This window comes from Ochotona princeps, chromosome 17 (assembly GCF_030435755.1).
Source record: "Ochotona princeps isolate mOchPri1 chromosome 17, mOchPri1.hap1, whole genome shotgun sequence".
Classification (NCBI taxonomy): domain Eukaryota; kingdom Metazoa; phylum Chordata; class Mammalia; order Lagomorpha; family Ochotonidae; genus Ochotona; species Ochotona princeps.
Window position 1 is genome coordinate 33,384,438 of NC_080848.1, and position 20,451 is coordinate 33,404,888.

The 20,451-nt window shown below is 44.6% G+C and overlaps 1 protein-coding gene across 1 annotated transcript in view; it reads left to right on the forward strand.

Annotated features, from left to right (window-relative positions):
- MYO1D (myosin ID) overlaps positions 1-20,451 on the forward strand; it is a 310,619-nt gene that overhangs the window by 70,315 nt on the left and 219,853 nt on the right. Inside the window, exon 2 of the mRNA XM_004593874.3 lies at positions 19,216-19,424. Coding sequence (XP_004593931.2) covers positions 19,216-19,424 — 209 coding nt within the window. The remainder of the gene's footprint in view (positions 1-19,215; positions 19,425-20,451) is intronic.

A 20,451-nucleotide genomic window follows, 5' to 3' on the forward strand; every position in this document is an offset into this window, starting at 1 on the left:
ACCTGACAGCTGGCCGTGCTATGGGTTGTATACAACCTGTAGCATACCACTTCGAACCAATTTTGCTGATTTTAAACATTAGTTCTATTTGGATGACACTCCATTACAAATCAATTTTTCTAGCTTCTTTTGAAAAATTGGAAGTTCTGGCGCAACATGGGCCATAGTTTAGCATGGGAACTGTCTGCAACGTGGCAGCCGCTCACTGCATCCCAGGCACCAGCCTGCTGCAGTCCCGGCCATGCCCGAGTAGACGTCATTGCTTCCGTTTCACTTGCAAGTTCTCCCAACCTGGTTCCATAATCATCTTAGCCTGATGACCAGAATGACATGATTTTCCCGCCAGACCTCAAGTGCAGCAGGAACAAAGCCACTGACCTTTCCTGTGTGCGCGTACACACACACACACACACACACACACACACACGCAAAAGTAAAACATGAAGCCTGTCAATAGCAAGACGAGTCGGGTTATCTGGGTAGAGGCTCTTTAGGAACTCTTTAAATAAAACTATCTTCCTCCAGCTTTTAAGCTTGAAATGATTTCAACATGAACATTAGTTTTGAGAGTTCAAGCTCTCAACCACAGATTCTCAACTTTGGGAAAGATTTCTCTTCTTGAAGTGATTTATCTTTGAGTCAGAAATTGAGGAAAAGGAAAATTGAAGACTGACCTAATTGCAACCATGTCTTACAAGTTATTTCCCAGGGGAAAAATAATTTCATGTTGCTAATATTAAGAATAAAATAGGGGAAAAATTTTTTTTATGTATGCACTCACAACCGATTTGTCTTTGATTCAGCTGTCAGTTCCCTGATTTTATAGTGTATATACAAATGTATTATTTTTCTGCATTAAAAGAAAGACATGATTAGCAAGCTAGATAGCTGCGTGCTGATGTGTGGGCATCCACGTATTAGATATTTTAAGCAGACAGCCATTCTGCCAGCAGAGCATGGACTTGAGCCGTTTGTCCATCGATGCCAGTGATGAATCTCGGCCGGTTCATTTCCATAAGGTTTGAGGTCTCTTGTAACCAGTGCTGTCTCCAACCCTAAGGCAAAAGCTGTACTCTGCGCAACCATGGTGGCAAACGAAAAGACAAAGTAGTCAAATAGGGTAGCCCGTTCTCTTTATTTTCCCTAGTATTCCAAAGTGTATTTAACCAAGACTCAGATGGTAGGAGCTACTTTCAGCTGGCCGTAGTGTGACATGATGCTGTCGTTCTGGAAGAGCTGCTCTGCTTTTTGGCTCATTTGTGCTCTCCCTATCCTGTCAAGGGAGTCAGCCTTTCTTTGAAAGCCCTAGATTCATTTAGAGAGAGTATGGTGTTTAGAAGTCAAGTTCTGGAAGGAAGGGATGGTTATTGCTGCTGGCGTGGCTTTGTTCTTGGATGGTGGGTAGGTACTCATGTGTGCATACACATGGGTGTGTAAGGCACACACACACACACACACACACACACACGCATCTATCCCTATTTCCCTATATATATTAACTATCATGAATTCACACTGTTATCTCTTCTCGGTCTAGGACCACAACACTTTTTTTTTTAAGTTTTCTCCATTCCATATTTGTGACTTTATAGCTTCCATGGTTCTCAGCAGATTCCCTTATTTCCTGAATCCCCCTGTATGTGACAAATTTGCCTCATGGCACGAATTCCCCTCTGAGACCCTCACCCTGCCTATACCCCTGCTGCACCAGCCGAAGCCTCTCCTGGCTCCACCACGTACCCAGTAAGCCAGCCAGTCCTCAGCCCCAGCTCTGCCAAATACATTGGTCATGCTGGCCAAATCCTTGGCTTTGTAAATTGGGATAAATTATGGGCAAAAACTTGAGACAAAGTATTTCCTGTAATTTAAAAATAATAATATTAGTATTTCCAGTTGCTCAATCCTGTTGTCTCATTTCAATCCTCCATGGAGATTGATGGAGCAGTTGTGGAAATGAGGCTATTCTAAAGTGGGTGTAGCTTGTTGTTCGTGGCTCTGAAATGTTGTATTAGCAGGCATGGAGAGCAAGTGTTTATTACCTCGGTGTCCAAGGCTAAACTGGAGACAGACACTTTCTGAGGGTGACATTCCTCAACAACCCCGAAGCTCTGTGTGCGGTCACGCTTAAGGTACACCCTGCCACAAAGAAATTGGCCACCAGTTCACCTACATAGATTCTTTTCTCAGTTTGATCTAGCACTACAGGAAAAGATTCAATTTCTACTACCAGAACCAAGAAAAAGTAGGGAAATTATTTGTTTTTTCCATTTCCTGGTGTATTTGATCTGTTTTTGGTTTCTGAGTCTGTTTGCCACCACATTCTTCTTTTCTTAGCTCACTTCCTAATGTCTGGTATTCCTGAATGGAGATAGCACTCGGTTATTTTCGTAAGTAGAAAAGGACGGGCTGAATGAAGTGGAGTACTAGATTATCCTGATCCTGTTTTTGTTCTTTGGACTCTGTTGGTTTTATTATCTGAACCTCGACCCATTTCATACTTTGAGATTTTGGTAACGAGGCTCTCAATGGTTCCAGGTGTCTCCTCCCTTTGTAAAAATTCCCTTGTGTCCCACAGCCATGTACTAGGAATAAGTGAAAAAAAAAATCAGGCTTACAGCGTCTTAAGAAACTTGATTATAATAAAACAAGAGTGCTATAAAACACAATGTTTCAAATATTATTCATAGATTAGATACTTCAGAATGGTACTAGTTGATGCCTTTTACCTTAAAAAAAGAGAGATTTATTTATGTTTTTAAAGGAGTGAGAGGGGAAAAGAGAGACAGTATAAGAAGTAATAAAAGCTCCTTGTGAAGACTGTGGGCAAAGAGAGCTAAGGAAAGACCAGGCCCCTGGCCGATCATTCACTTGTTCAGTAAATGTGGTTGCCAGTTATCAAGACCTCCGCTCAGTTCTGTGTTAACCGTTGGTTTGCCTGCACAGACATAAAAACTGAACCGATAACTTAGAAGCCTGTGGGAAAATGGACCCCTTCTGTAGTGGGAATGGAGCCCCTTCCCAGACAATGAGAGCTTGACTTTGCTGTTCTGATCCTTCCTAATTGGGAGGGTGAAGTGAGTGGCTACAGTGGATGGCATTTTCCCTGTGCTGGACACTAGCCATGCAATGTCAGCAGCAGTGTCTTGAAAAGATTTTTTTCTAAGCATACTTAGTAGATTTAGGATTAGCAACGTACATGAAAAGCATCGAAGATAGTTCCAGGCACAGAGCAGGTACACATAAATATGAATTTCAGTGTAATCTGTTTGTTGAATTTGAAACAGATGTTGTTACCATAAACTGACAGGGAAATGACCTATTCACTCGTTCTTACCCATTTGTTTCTCTTTCCCATACTCTCTTGATGGGTACCCGGCTTGTACCCAAAAGCTGCCAGTAGGGCTGGGTGAAGGTTTTCAGTAACATCTGAGGGAACATTCACGTCAGACATCTTACATATTGGGATAAGGAAGTTCAGTTTTTAAGAAGTGATGCAGTTATGTGGGTAAGATTTTTCATTATTTATTGAAAAGTGACAGGTGCATTAGTAGGTTCTCCAGCACCCAGTGACCTCCAGATCCTGGGTGGAACACCTAAAATCCCTCTAAGATGAGGAGCCTTTGTCTTCCCTACACATGTCTCTGGAATCTGTGGTGTTTACCTGTTGGTTATCCATAAAGAGTATTCACTATTGTAGTTCAAGCAGTGTATATTATTATTTAAAATGTCCGATTGCTGTCAGTTTGAATAACTGTATTTTCAACCAGCAGGTTTTCTGACTCAGTTCCAGGTTTCTTTGGTCTCTGTGAACAGCAAATCTGCTCAGAAACCAACTCCTTGGCTCTGGCAGAATGCAATTAGCTGCCTCACTAGGCAGCCAGATAGCTGAATGGTTCCTGTGTCAGCAGTAGAATGGATGAAAAGGCACAGATACAGAAAAGTTGAGTCTTACATTAGGGAAATGACATTAATTCCAAGAGAAAAATGTGGTTGTCATTATATTTCAAATTGGACAGTTTCATTGCTGGGTTTTGGTCTAGCTGTTTGTATCTGTCCTCCTTGGGTACTCAGTATTTCATACTAAATAAACATCACTGGGATTTACTCTATGACACAATGAAGTGGATATCATCTGCATTTTTTTTTTAACCCAATGCCTGGGATCTTAATAGACAGTCTTTTGTGGGAGAAAGTGTTATGTTTATTTATATTATATCAGGAAGGTAGTTCACTAATTTGTCATGGTGAAATTCGTTTAGTAAAAGCATTTGGGAGAAGCTAGATATCTTCCCTTCTTTTTAACCTGGCCGGTTGTCTACACACACGCTCATGAGTGAGGGCTGCTCTGAGTTGCCTGTGTTGTGTTTGGGGTATCAGGCTTTGATCATGAGGGAAAGAGGAATGATAAACCTGTTCCCCTGGACTCATTGCAGCCCATGGGAATCACAGTCCCCTTCTAGGATGCTCCTCCTCTCCTTGCCCTCTGCTTAGAGCCACCATCTGCTCAGGTGCCCACTTCAAATCATGACAACAACTCCTCTCAATCCCCGCTAGTATCAGTGCTTGATGAATTCTGCTGCTCTTTAAAGCCTGCTGCTTCACCCTCTGCACTGCGTCCTCTCTTCCCCACCCAGTGCTGCCTCTTGCTTGCCCCTCTGCTCCTGGGACTAGTGCAGCAGCCTCCTGGCTTGTCTACCAGCAAGCTTGTAGTCAGTTACACTCTGCAGCGGAGGCAGCTTTCACAAAAAGCACATGTGGTCGGTGCTTAAATTCTGTCCTTTGCATCAGTCTACAACCCCTGGGATGTCAGCAAGGCCTCCTGGCTGTGCCCACAGCTCTCCCAGCACACCCCGTCGCTGTCTTCAGCATTTCCTATCCTCTCCACAGCGGCAGTGCAACTTCTCCTGCTTCTTCTGGAGTCCTGTTTAGCTTCTCTCCCTCCCCTTCTCCTGGCGCAGGGGAGAGAAGGAGGTTGCTGTTTATCACTCCTTGCATGGTACATGGTTTTGGAACAAGTATTTATTGGATGAATGAACAAATGACCACAAGTGAAATGAGAGACATCAGGAAGAACAGTTTTTTATTGTTTTTTTTATTTAAAAAAATTATGAAATGCTTTATGAACTTGCATGTCATCCTTGAGCAGAGGTCATGCGAGGAACCATTTTTAATAGTCTTTCTCAGGGTCAGCATTGTTGTGTAGCAGGTAAATCCACCACTGGCGGTGCCAGCTTCCCATGTGGGTGCCAGTTCATGTCCTGGCTGCCCCATTTGTATCCAGTCCAGCTCCCAGTAATGACCTTGAGAAAGCAGAAGAAAATGACCCTGGTGCTCAGGATCCTGCACCGATAGGGAGACCCTGATGGGGTTCAAGACTCCTGACTGGATCCCAGCTACTGCAGCCATTTGAGGAATGAACCAGAGGACGGAAAATATGCATTCTTTGTCTCTGTCTCTCTGTAATTCTGAGTTTCACATGAATAAATAAATAAAAGAGGATGGGGAAGGGGCCAGTATTGTTGCTCAATGAGTAAAGTCACTGCCTGGGTTGCCAGCTTTCCACATGGGTGCAGGTTTGAGTCCTGGCTGCTGCACTTCCAGTTCAACTCCACAGGAAAAGCAACAGAGAATAGTGCCAGGGTTTGGGTCTCTCCCACCCATGTGGGAGAGCTGGAAGCTCCTGGCTTCAACCTGGCCCAGCGCTAGCTGTTGGGGCCATTTGGGGAATGAACAGAGTATCTTACTGTCTGTCTTCCTCTCTCACACTAACTGTGCCTTTCAAATAAATCAAAATTTTTGTTGTTTTCTCCATAAGACATACTTTGAAAGACATACTTTGAAAGTTTTAAAATTTTTGTGGAAAGCTAGAGAGGAAGGATAAACTTATGTGGGTATGAAAAATTATTTTTCAATCTATGTGTAGATTTTTTTTAGGATACATATTTTATGTGAACTTTGTAAAGACCCCACATACAGTAGAAATGTGTGTTGAAAAAGTATTTAATAAGCACCTGTCAGAAACAGAACTTTTTTCACTGTGGAAAAAGTACAGAGGTAAAAGTGATAGAACAAGACATCTCGTGGCCACACCCCTAGCCCAGTTCCATGGCTGCTGCCCGTGGAGAGAAGCTGGAGATGAGGGGTCAGGCAGCACAGGGGCCTTCGCCAGCTGCTGCTGAGGGCTGCTGCTTCATGGGCAGTGAGCTGCTGGAGCATGCCCTGCAGACACGCTGCCCAGCTGTGATGTGATCGCTCTGCTCCTGGAAGAACCCCTTGCCATGGGCTCACCTAGAACGGCAGCACAGAATCAGCCTGCAGACAGGGGGCCTGCATGGAGGCAAGACGCCCCCTACCATTCTGATGGCTCACAGGGATGCTCTGAGCCCGTGCCAGTGAAGTGGACGCTGTCACAGACACTCTTTTCAGATGAGGAGAGTGAGGTACGGGGAGGGAGAGGGCTTGCACGTAATCCTAGGGCTGCTTACAGCCATCCCACCCTCAGACTCCAGAGCCCACCATCTTGATCCAGGCACCCTTTCCTGTGCTCCCCATGGTCCCAGGAATACACATGCTCCCATGCTACCCCGGTGGGCTATGCTGGTGCTTCTTTTTTTTTTTTTTTAAAGATTTTATTGTTATTACAAAGTCAGATATACAGAGAGGAGGAGAGACAGAGAGGAAGATCCTCCGTCCAATGATTCACTCCCCAAGTGAGCCGCAACGGCCGGTACGCGCCGATCCGAAACCGGGAACCAGGAACCTCTTCCGGGTCTCCCACGTGGGTGCAGTGTCCCAAAGCCTTGGACCGTCCTCGACTGCCTTCCCAGGCCACAAGCAGGGAGCTGGATGGGAAGTGGAGCTGCCGGGATTAGAACCGGTGCCCATATGGGATCCCGGGGCTTTCAAGGCGAGGACTTTAGCCACTAGGCCACTCCGCCGGACCCTATGCTGGTGCTTCTTGAATGTTCACTTCCAGGTCATGCATTTTAGCCTTCAGTATGTTAGTAACAGGTTTTCATAAAGCCTCTTGGTGCAAATGATCTTAAGCGAGTATAAGTCGTGAAGTAGCTAGAACTGTCTATAGGTACAGAATCATTTGAATAATACAGGCATTGAGCAATGTAACTTCAGGAAGTCTTCTTTGAGCCTTCCAACTGCTAAAGCTGGGCAAGGCATGCTGCTCTAAGCTCCCACAACATCCCTGTTCTCTTTGTTGGTACCTGAGATGTTTTCTGAAACAGCGTGATTGTGTGTCACAGGTAGTGGTGGGGAGGAGGGTTAGGGAGGAATTGGAAGAAGAGAAAAATGATAAGTAAAAGATACCTAGGTTTTTAATTGTCATTCATGTGACTTACTGCATGGTATTACTATTTTAAACCTCTGAGGATAGAATAATATCATGCCTTATTATTCTATGGGATTCAAGCCCATGGCATCATGCCTGGCGCATTGGCATGTACTCGCTACACAGTTGTTTGTGAGTGGACAGTCATTTGCAGCAGATCTAGGATTCCAATAGAGGACTCCAGTGCTGTAACACTCACACTCAAACTCTTTCCAGCTTATGGCCATTGTCCATCCCTGGATTGTGCACTGTGACAAAGAGGATAAGACTAATTGACTGTCACATGGAGACCAACCACATTGCTGGCAAAAGCAGCACAAACAAGATGCTTTCACCCTTGGGAGAGAGTCTCATCTGGGCATGGGGAGGTGCCCTGAACGTTTCTGAAAGTTGGCAGCAACCTAATGAATGTTGCATAAGCTGCTGCATTTGTGAAGAAAGGGGTCAAAGTTTTGTGTGCTTTGAAAACTAGGCTGTGCACTATAGGCTGTCCTTTTGAAAGGGGCCAGTATTGTTGGTTTCAAAACCCACACCCAGCAAATAAACTCTCATGCATTGCTGGTGAAAGTATAAATTCGTACAATTTCCTTGGAGAGTAACTTTGCAGTGCTCCACATAGTCAAACTGCACATAATCCCTTGAACCAGGATTTCCAGGTCCGGAAGTGTAGTCTACAGGTATGCATACCCAAACGCACAGACAAGTATGTACTATTGTAGTTAAAACTGTGTTCTTTACAGTAACAGGAGATTGGTAAGAAGCCAAATGAGTACTTGAGACTGGTTAAATGCAAGTAGATAATTGTGTATTCACCTGCAATAGACCAATCTGCTGACATGAAAACTTGGGCTTTTCTCTATCTTCCTTAATGAACATTTGCCAAGACAAAGATTTACATTGAAGAAAAAGTTCCCATTTGTGGTTTTATTTTCTTTTTTAAAAAAGAAATCAGGGCCCAGTATAATAGCTTAATGGCCAAAGTCCTCACCTTCCACTTGCCAGGATCCCATATGGGCACCAGTTTGTGTCCCCACGGTCCCATTTCCCTTCCAGCTCCCTGTGTGTGGCCTGGGAAAGCAGTGAAGGATGGCCCAAAGCCTTGGGACCCTGCACCCGCACTGGAGACCCGGAAGAAATTCCTGGCTAAGGATCGGCTTAGCTCCGGCTGTTGCTGCCACTTGGAGCGTGAACCAATGGATGGCAGATCTGTCTCTCCTTCTCCCTGTAATTCTGCCTTTCCAATAAAAATGAATCTTAAAAAAAAGGCAAACAAATGCTAAATGTGCTCTGAGTTTGTATATGAGCAAACTGCTTCTGGATGGATCCACAGAAAACCAATCTCAGTGATTATGTCTGAGAAGGACTGCTGTGGGGGAGACGAGAGAGAAACCTCTCCTTGTCTACTCCTTTATCTCAAATATGTAAGTGATTGTGTGCACTCTTCAAGCTGTAATGTGGGACTTCGGTTTTTTTGAACAACTTTTAGCTGATATAATTTTAGATTTATAGTAAATTATAAGAAAACCCCCTTATTCTTTACCATGTACTTATATTTTGCCGTTTGTGTTCTAATTTTCTGTGTATGTGTGTACATACATATGAGAGGTCATTGAAGTTACACCCCTTACCCACTACCTAATTCAAGGTAAATATCCTTTATGAACTGGAACCTTGAGAACAAGGACATTGTCTTACGTAACCGCCAAATATTGATCAAGATCAGAAAGTATTGCTATCTTGCGTGCCATTCATGTACAGTTTCATCAGCTGTCCCTGTAATACCATTAGCAGCGTTTTCAACCCTAGCCTGGGGTTCCTAATTGGGAGCGTGCTATGCCTTTTGTTGTCCTTAATTTCCTGTAATCTGGAATGTGTAGCATTTTTTTGTGTGTTCCTGATCAAGGCCTTTGGCTGGTTTTTGTTTGGCAGGAGGCCCCTTAGTTTAGGTTGCCTGATGTTTGCTTCTGGTTAGGTTTGGGTTATGTGATCTTGGCAAAACACTCCATGAGCGGTTGTTGTGTCTGACCCTGTCCGATGATGCGGGGTCTGGTCTGGGTTCTCGGCCCTGTGGCTAAGGCAGTCCATCTCTCTAGGACGTGAAGCTGCAACTTGAGGTCCAGAAATCCAAATGGATGCTTGAGCTGATCCTTTTCTAGCTCCACTCTGACCTGTGTGACATTGGGAGCAGCCTTCCAGCCACACTAATTTTGGTGCTATTTTAAAAACATTTGTCAGTACCACCTCGCCAGCTCTGTGTGTCACCTGAGGGTTTGTGAGGCGCATGGAGGAGAGAGACTTTAGCATTTCTGGATTGCCAAATCACATCATGAACTACCCACGCTCTCTGCTCCTAGGAAAAGTCATCAGCATCTTTCATCAGGTCAGCTGATTCTAGAAGCCCCAGAGCCAACTCAGAAAACCCAGCCTTAAACTTCTTCCAGAATGGCTCTTGGCACAAAATCTGTGTCAGTCTAGTTTCCACAGCACAACAGAAACCATAGAAGATGTCTAGATGCACCACATTCCTCTGATTCCCAGGAGGACTGGTCCAGCAAATCTCTCTTCCATGGATACCAGTATCTGTGGGTGTTCTGGTCCCCGTTATGGAGAACAGTGTAGTTTTGTGCACACAATTCCTCCTGTGTATTTCATGTCATTTCTAGATTCCTTCTAATATTTAGTCAAATGGAGATGATGTGTGAGTAGTTATTACACTGTGTTGTTTAGAGTAATTAGAAGAAAAACTGGTCTGTATATGTTTGGTACTGAGCTAATTTCTTTTTTTTTTTTTTTTTTTACTATATTTTTAATCTGCCATTGGTTGAGTCTGTGTCACCCATATGAATGGCTCTGTGTGTGTATGTGGTGTTGTATTTTCTTGCAGAGATGGACACCATATTTGTGTGCACCCCAAAATAAGGTACCATCCAAACAGTTGGGTATCCTGTGCCCAGTCAGGTGTATCCATGAACTTCACCACCACAGCCTTGTGTGTCACTTTGCTCCTGTGTTGTAGCCCACCCTTGGCCGCTTGGTTTGAATGGCTACAGTGTTTTCTCACAGTGAAGTTAACTTTCCTTCGATAATTCCTTACTGGCAGGTCTGTGTATCATGTTCCCCACCATCATTTCAACTAAGTACAGCACCTGCTGACCGTTTCTCAGTCATGGCATTGCTTCCATGTTTGTTCACTGACTCTCCACTCCACAGAAGAGCTTCCCTTCTCTGATGGCTTCTTCATGGGTTCCAGTTTATTCACTGGACTGTGGTCTGTTACTGACAGGGTTTACGTTGGGCACTCACGTGGTCCTGGAGGAGCCCATTCAAGCTGCCTCCTAGGCTCTCGCTCTCTGCACTGCCCCGCTTTCTGGCTCAACAAGTGAAGGATTCTATTCTTGTGTGGTCTCCCTGCTCCACTGGTGTCCCTTTGACAGAATCGGATTCTTTCTGAGAAGCCCTGAGTGCTTTAACAATGGTATCTGCAGGCCCGTGTCTAGGTGATGCTACTTCTCAGCTCGCTGTGTCTCCCCCTCTTCCTCTGCCCTCACCTCAGAGACCAAGGGTTTGTCCTGACACTCCAGTTCCATTTGACCCTTCCTATCAAATAACTTCTCACAATGAATAACCATTTCTGGGCATTAAATGAGTACCATTTACTTTCATTTTCCTGGAAAAAAAAATGCTACCTGTATCTAGATGTTGGAAAGTTGCCCACATAAAGAGTAGAGTGTTTTCTGTCAGGTTGGTGTGTCCATGGTCCATGTTTTAAAGAATTTAGATGACCTCTTGCTCTGTTTGATTCCTTCCTCCATTCCAAAGGTCATAAAGGTCACCAAAAATAAAAAGTAATATTGCATGAATAGAAACAAATTACAGTAGTAGTTGATTAAGTTTTTTCATATCTAATAGCCTGAGCGTTCCACAGAAATGGCACTAAAGTCACTTTCTGAAGAAAAAAGAAATGAGCTGAAGGGACTCATTCTATTCATTTTTTTTCGTTTTCCAATATTTAACTCTCCCCTTTTTGTTTTTATTTTTTATTATTATTTTATGATACCATTCCATAGGATATGGGATATCCCATCCCCTCTTTCAGGCTCCTCCCCACCACCACTGGTTTTCCCTCTAGTATTGCAGTGGGTAGTCCTTCGTGAACAGTCCTAAGTCCATCATTCCACTACTGGAGAGTTTCCCAACATTGTAGGCATGGACAGTGTCAGGGAGTCCAGCTTCCTACTCTCAGGATACATTCAGCAGTGTCACTGGGAGTCCATCTTTGGTCTGGATGCAGAAAGAAACACTGCACTGTGTCTCCACACCTGGACATGTCAGTCTCCGCTACATTCCTATTACACATCCCCTTAAACACAGAGCCAGAAAACACAGTCCACAACAGGGAGGAAGACAGAAAATGCATATCCACATGAAGTTACACAACGTGCTGCAGAATGACCAGTGTGTCACTAAAACCATGTCCTCTCGTGATGCTCATTGTTAATATGGCTGAGGGGTTGTTTTGCTCATCTTCTTAGGGAATAGCTTTCTTGTTTCGATCTGCAGGTTTTTTGTTTCAAATCCAGTTGTTTTTGCTGTGAATTTTACTTTTTTGCACTTTCTGTTCATTTGTGTCTTTTTCAACAAGTCCATGTGATTCATTAATAGATCATCCATAAGAGACATTTTGATGGTTTGTAGGCCTTAATGTTATAAGTGTCCCTTCAGCACAGTTTCTGCTACAGCTCATGGGCAGTGATGTTCTTGTTTTTATTGTCATTTCTTCACCACATGGGTCATGTAGTAGCGTCAATCTCTACAAGAAGGTTTTTGATTAACTCTTCCATTTTAAATGCCCAGCTATATACTGTGTCTGAAACTAAAGCAACAAGTTACTTATGGTCTCTATTCCTGCAGAGACAAAGAACAAATAAACAGAAAACTTCTTTGGGGGCACCGGAGTCGTGATGCAGCTGATTAAGCCCTGCTTGTGAGGCCAGCGTCCCATGTCTGATTACTGGTTCAAGTCCCAGCTGCTCTGTTTCTGAACCAGTTCCCTGGTGATGCATCTGGGAAGGCAGCAAAAAGATGGCCCAGGTTGGGCCCGTACCACCTACCTGGAAGAGCCTGTCGGAGTTCTTGGCTCCTGGCTTTGGCCTGGCCCAACCCTGACTGCTGCAGGCACACAGGATATGAACCAGCAGATGGAAAACATATGTTCTATGTGCCTGCCTGCCTTCTCTCTCTCTCTCTTTCACTCTCCCACCTCCCAAACCTCTCCCTCCCCTAACCTCTCCCCCCTCTACTCTTCAAATAGATACAGTTTTAAAAGTCTTAAACAACAGCAAAACAACTACTGTGAAAACTACAGTAAGGAAGCAGGTGTAGGATGCTGGGACTAGCCTTCGTATTCCGGCCAGAGCACACCATGATTGGGCATGTGTAGTGGGAAATGAGCCAGTATCTGGGTGTCAGGTGGACTTGGAACTAAGACCTCACATGGAATAACTGTAAGGCAGGAACTGAACAGTAATGTTCACACTGTGAGGGTCCATCTGCTGCTGTGTGGGGGAGATTGAAAGGAGGTGGAGAGTGGTGTGGGCAGGCCAGTTACAAGGCCGCCAGCCATAAGGCACGTACCTGTGGGTTCACATTTCTGTGACATTCTTCACTATCAAAACTCCCCCAACAACTGAATATTTTAAAATAACCAGTAGATAGGATTTTAGAAGTTCCAAACACAAAGAAATGACAAATGTGTCAATGTGTCATTTTTTTCTGTCATTACACATTGTAAATATGGATTGAAATATCACACTGTACTCCATAAATATGCACACAATCATATGAGCCACTAAAAAATAACTTTCCAAAGAAAATGTATTCATTGGAAATTTTTACCGTGAACTTCAATGGAAGAATATCGATATTATATTGTATCTAATAAAATGATATAATGAACATTTTCTTAAAAGATGTTGAAACATGGGGGTTTGGCCCAGCAGTTACAGTTCGGTTAAGATGCCCTTGACCCACATCCAGGTGCCTGGATTCAATTTCTGGTTCTGTGTTCTAACTCCAGCTTCCTGTCAGTACAATCAATAATGGGGCTCCTAGCTCCAACATGGGAATACCTGAATTGTGTTCCAGGCTCCTGGTTTTGCCACCACCCCCCTCAGGCATCCTCCCGGGGAGTGAACCAGTGAGTGCCAGAGTACTGTTTCTCTCTGTCCTTAAAAACAGAAATAAAAATTCTTGAACACGTTTTCCCCTTCAGGCCGTTGACTTGATATGCGTTTCCTTCGTTATACGGGGGCTTGAGACATGATTTCATAGAACTCATTCTGGACAGTTAGTTGTGTTTCTCTGATTTTTGCCCTCTGCTAACGTGCCTGGGAAAAGAGCAGAGGGTGGCCTGCATCCTTGGGCCCTGCACTCGCCCTGGTTGGGGTTCGAGACTCCCGACTTCAGCCCAGCTCAGCCATTGCAGCCATCTGGGGAGGAATCAGCTCTCTCTGTAGCTCTGCATTTCAAATATTAGTAAACATATCTCTGTAATTTTTCTACTATCTGGCAGACCTCTTTTTCGGGCAGTGATTCTTAATATGCCTCTTGTCACATTCTCTGTTCCTCCTTTTTCTCCAAGTCTTACCGTGGCCTCCATCCGGTTCACCCAGATAGGTGTGTTCTCACCAGCTGTGGTCATAGTGAGTTGGCTAGCCATTGGAAGCCGGTGTGTGAAATGACGAGGAAACGTTTCTGGAGTTCTGTTCTTATGAACGCTTTGGCACTGGCACACTGTTCTGGAATGTCCAGGAGAATTTGCTGACTGTAAGCGGGTCCCCGATGTGCACTGTGACTTTACTCCCTTTAATTTTTTCAAGATTGTCTGCCACAGGGCAGTTACTTCTCCTTGCCTCACCACTCTGACCACCTTCCTCTAGGAAAGAAGTAATCTCCACACACTTTTCTGTTTAGCCCCTTTCTCACAGCTACTCTGGAGTGTCTAATGGGGTTAATTTTGTTGCAAGCCACCTGCATGCCAAGACCCTGCCATCCTTGGCAAGAGAATTTTTGGTTGGGCTACCCAGGAAGCACAGCCTGCCTTTGGAGAACTCTGCAGCAGTGCCGGGGACTTAGAGACGCACGTGTTCATCCTTAGCAGCCTGTCTCAACTCAATCTGGTTTTCATTGTTTCCCATGATCTCTCTGTGTTTGTTTTAATGCCGAGTTGCAGGTGGTGTTTGGTTTCATAATGAGTGATGTTTTCTTTCCTCGTTGTGTTTCGTGGTGTCATTGATTTCCAGACAGTGGATCAGCACCAAGATGCCCTTTCTGTACCCCCTTTGGCGGTCCCCTCCTCAGAACCAAAATGCCTTTTCTGTACCCTCTTTCGGGGTCCCTTAGAGGGTGTTTGAACTTCACATGGAACACAAGCCATGAGAACATGAATGCTTACAGATCAGAAGACTTGGAGTATCCCACCAGGTAGACTGAACAAGAAAAACCAGAGAAATGAGAGGAAGACGTGTAGCCTAGGCCTCCCAGGAGGAGTGGGAGTCGGTGCGGATGACTGTGGGGTGGCTAAGATGAGGACAGGAGTGTTTCTCTGACAGCGTCATCTTGTGGGGTTTTTTTCTCCTAATGTATCTCATTAATTCAAAACTTCTTAGAACTTCTTTGTTTCACTGAAAAGTCAATGAAAGTGTCTAGCCGTTTTAATAAATGCTTTTAAGCTTCTTAAAGAAATTAGATTTTTTTAAAAAAAATCAATTGCTATTAGACAACTAATGTTGGGGAAGATCTAAAGGGAGAAAAAAAATGAGCAAAACAAACTCTGGTACTGGTGCAGGAATGGGATGTCAGGGGAGACTTCACAGGGGCTGTAACTGTCTGGTGCTTGCGAACCTGACAAGCTTAGAGGGCATGAAGAGGCCAGGAAAGGGTTGTGCTAGGCAGGATGACCCAAGGGATGTACCCTTGAAGGTGCCATGCCCTTGGAGACTGCAGAGAACTCAGGAGTGACAGAGAGCTGGCGGGTGAGGTGTCGGTGGCTGGGAGCCAGGTGCACGCCCTGCTATCGTGAACGGCTCTTTATTTAAGTTCTTCATTGAGGGTTTTGCTGTGGTGACCTTTGCATGTACAGCCAGGCTTTTATTCTCTTACCTGGGAAACAATATTGTAATTATTTATTTATAGCACTTCCCTGTTCTTTAATAATTTTTTAAAAGCCCATTCATTTGGGCCCAGGGTCTGGCTCAAAGTAGAAGTAAATAAATATGTGAAGAATACATTATAGAAGTTTGTCTTGAAGGGTATGCACACAAAGGCCATGGATGTGCCTTCTGTAATTGCTCTAAATTTTTTTTTCAAAGGTTCATTTATTTTTATTGGAAAGGCAGATTTACAAAGAGGAGGAAAGACAGAAAAATCTTCCATCCACTGGTTCATCCCCTTAGTGGCCATAACAGCCGGAGCTGAGCTGATCTGAAGCCAGGAACCCAGAGCTTCCTCGGGTCTCCCACACGGGTGCAGGGTCCCAGGGCTTTGGGCCATCCTCGACTGCTTTCCCAGCCACAGGCAGGGAGCTGGATGGGAAGTGGAGCAGCAGGAATATGAACTGGCACCCATTACTTGCAAGGCAAGGATTTAGCCACTGAGCCCTTGCACCAGGCTTTCCAACCCCCTTTTCTTCAGACTAATTTAAAAAATTTTTAATTTCTCCATCTTTCCTCCTTTTTTTGTATTTCCTTAATTTTTGCAATAACATGCTTTCATTCTATAATCACAGACTTATTGGACTACTAATCATGATGTTCAACAGGTACACAGCAGAGACCACTGTCCCAAAGGCGTGTTCTATACTAACTACTGTATATCAGAGCAAAGGCGGTATTTGTCTGTAAGAGATGGTGTCAGCCCAGTTGTCGTGTGTGACAGTAGCTGCAGCGCCACCTGGAAGCAAACAGTGCAGGTGACAGTGTCTGTCCACCAATTGCTGTTAAAGCGTACATTGGCACCATCTAGTGGTGATTTTAAGACCTAACCAAAAATAGAAAGTTTCAAAATGTTAGAATCAGATGAGTTTCAACATTTTGTGAATTGCTGAAGGATTGTATTTAGCTTAGTAATATTCTGCTGAGCTTATGACAGTATCTCCTTGTTAATAGTTACACCTGCAGCAATTCTATATGTGTATCTTAATTGTATTTTAAAAGCATGCCTAGAGGTTTTCATAAAATGCTTTATTAGAAATAAACAATTTCAGAATTTCCATTAAGAAATAAATTACATTATTGGACACGCCTGCAATCTTACAACAGTATTCTAACTCATGTGTCACTTGCCATGTCTCTTAGTCACAGAGTTTCAAACTTATGAAGTCATTTTCCCCTAACATTCTTTGACTCCTTTCCTTTATTTTTTGCTGTCTGGACAATGGTTTTGGAATCTAAAGAATCCTGGCCTTCTAATCCTTTTCCTTAGAGATACCTGCTCAGCGTGCACTGCAGATGTCTAGGTTAAGCCAGGAAGACCTAGGTGATGATTCTTGGCTTTTCATTCATTTTTGGGGGAGGGTGGTCTTTGAGCGTGAGCTGTATAGATATGTTACTTGGGATTCATATCTATACAGGCAGGGAATTGGATTATGATCATTAAATTTATTATGTGTAGAGGTTGCCGTGATTTTAGCCTCCCTGTTAACAAAATAAAAGCAGTTATTTAAAAAATCTCCCCAAAGCCTACCATAATCAGAAGGATAAGATTAATTGCCTTTTGTTAAAGTGTTTGTTCAATGCCAGAGGGACAGTGGGATGTAATTATTGCCATTTTGCTGATGAGGAAGAAACACTCGAAGGAGGCTAAAGAGGTTTCACAGGGTCTGGCTGTAATTGGGTTTGTAGTGTGGGCATCCAGACCCAGGTGTGCGAGAGTCCAAAGCTGATCCTTTATGAGCCATATACATGGCAAGGCCGTGCCTAGGAAAACCACATAAACAAAGGAACACAAAACCTTAAGCAGTTAATTCTCTTATTTGCTTACTTGCTTTCATTTGTACTTCTATTTATTTGAAATTCAAAGGGAGAGACGGGGAGATCATTCATCTTCTGGTTCAATCCCCAAATGCCTGCAACAGCCAGGTCTGGGCCAGGCCCAAACCAGGAGCCAGGAACTCCATGCCCGCAACAGCCAGGTCTGGGCCAGGCCCAAACCAGGAGCCAGGAACTCCATGCCCGCGACAGCCAGGTCTGGGCCAGGCCCAAACCAGGAGCCAGGAACTCCATGCCCGCGACAGCCAGGTCTGGGCCAGGCCCAAACCAGGAGCCAGGAACTCCATGCCCGCGACAGCCAGGTCTGGGCCAGGCCCAAACCAGGAGCCTGGAACTCCGTGCCGGGCACCACATTAGTGTTGGTGACCTAAGTACTTGACCTCACAGAAGGTCCCCTAGCAGGGAACTGGATGGGAAGCAGAGGTGGGCTCAGCTTCAGGTGCTGTGATGGGGATGTGCAGGTCCCAGAGGGCAGGCCAACTACTGTGCCCTAACACCAACCCCACAGCTCTGGCTGCAGTACAGCCTAACTCCTGGTTAAAAATCCTGCTTTTCATTTTTTTTGTTGACATTATCAGCATGTCTTGGACAATCTTAATAACCAGCTTCAAGGAATTTTAAGGACTGTCTTTTGGTCTCAAGTGCACAGTTATTTTTCGGCCCCTCTGGCTCTGGGGTCTTGAGACGCTCTGGAGCAGCAGCTGGGGGCATCGGCACTCCTTTTGTTCAGCTCTTGGGAACAGGATACAGATGCACCTGCCTGTGCCTCTCAGCAGCTCGGGCACGTTGGAGGCACTAGCTCGTGTGCATGGAGAGGACCAGGCGCTGGATCACATCCTGTGCACACAGTGTGTATGGATGGCCTTTCTCTGTTTTACATGGAAGTGTTTCCTTTATAACTGTAGACACGTAACTGTAGTCATGTCAGGCATACTGAGACTTTTCCCTTTTTTTCCTTTGGTCGTGGCCTCTTTGCTCCTGTGCACCTGATCTTCCTCCATGCATACCAACCCTTGTGCAGGGATGCGTAGCCCGTGAAGTGTGCTCCTGCGTATTTTTTTCCCACTATGCACTTGCTTATGCAAATAGAGACCTGTAGATGTATATAAATAGGGTACCATTTCACCTTTGTTTTGTGGGTTAAAAATGAGATGATTTGTATACTTTTTAAAAATACACATTTTTTTTTTCCAATGAGCTTGCCCATTCCTGAGAATCTTCCTTCTGGAAATGAAAACACCATCTTACGTGCTTCCGTATCTGGGGTGTTTCCTGCAGCGTTGTTCATTGTAGGAGAAGGAAGAGGAGCCCATGGATAAATGATGATATGTCAACACCATGGGACTTTGGGTGGGAACACACACACACACCCTCTTGGATTTACACCCCGTGTCTGTTCTGCCTTTCCCCTACAGTGGTTTTACTGCAGTTATTCCTTCGCTCTGGTTTAGTGGGACTCCGAGAGAGATGAATGTTCATGGACAGGCCTCTTTCTAGTTGAAACTGTGCTGAGCAGTGCAAGTTCTGCTTTTAACTTTTCCTTCCAGAGCTCTGAGGTTGTCCTCACCTATTTTCAATTTTGACCTGTGATAACCCTTCTGTATTTTGAAAACAAAATCCCCAGCCTACAGCAAGTTAAATCCTTCTTTCTTGCCTAGCAAATGAAGGAGTTCAGCCTTCAGGTTGTCCCTTAAAAGCAGAGAACCAAGGACATGTCAGGCCAGAAAGTATTTCCAGAATATTTGGGATCTGCTGGGAATTAAGGAAAGAAATAGTGTCTCTGTGTCACCAGAGCTGTATGTTTTCCTTCTCTGTCTGACTCAGATTTGAGAAGGGGCGCATCTACACCTTCATCGGAGAGGTTGTGGTCTCGGTGAACCCTTACAAGCTGCTCAACATCTACGGGCGGGACACTATCGAGCAGTACAAAGGGCGCGAGCTGTACGAGCGGCCGCCGCACCTCTTCGCCATCGCGGACGCTGCGTACAAGGCCATGAAGAGGCGAGCCAAAGACACCTGCATTGTGATATCAGGTATGGCTCCAGGGCTGAAACGCCGAACTCACTTGGTACTCCAGGATCCCAGCAATGAATTGTTTTTTTTTTTTTTTAAAGATAGAGAGCTAAATAATTTCTCTCTATATTTTTAACTTCTTTTTAAATTATTATCGTTCTATGATACAGTTCCGTAGGCCCTGGGATTTCCTCTCCCCTCTCCCCGCCCTATCTTATTACTGTATTATTACTATATTATTACTATGTTATTCCATTTTATTACTATAGCATAGCTCATCGTACGCAGTCACATGTTCATCTTTGTGGGCATTGGACAATCCCATAGGTTATATAAAAAAAGATGATAAGCATCAAATATCCGATTGCTTGTGCTGATAATCCTCTTGTATGGTTGACCAACCTGTACCTATTACACTTGGATGACCTGTGGTCAGCTTGCCCACAGAGCTGACGTGGGTAATGCTGCCTCCCGTCTCATTGCATCAAAGTGCTGGGGAAAAATGTAGCAGCAATTAGTTTGAATAATAACAGAATAAAGCCAAGAAAGTGAAACACTCAAAATAATTCAGAATCTGGTGCTTGGGAGCGAGTGCAGTGGGACGTGGGGGTTCGGGGTGGGGAGGGGGAAACCAGAAGCAGGTCTTGCTTGCTGAGCGGAGGGCTGCGACGAAGAGCCCAGCCAGGAGGGAGTCGCCCCCAGAACCCCTGGGCCAGAGAGCTGGAGCTGAACCACTGGCTCCAGCTGTACAGTGCTGCGACTCTGAGTTAGCGATACAGAGACAAGAAAAACATCTGCCCACTGACCCAGGGCGGCCACTCCCAAACTGTGGGAATTTCTTTTGGTGCTAATAATACTCCATGGTTGGTGTTGGTCGTTTTATGCTTTTGAAAACACTTTTATGACTGTTGTTCCGTTTGGCTAGCAAAACAGCTCCCTCAGAGTAGTGTGTGGAACAGTTTTTCTCCATTCTAGAGAAGAGTGTAGAGACAGGAGAGCTAGGTGACTTAGCAATGGAGGTGGACAATTATATACAAGGACTACATT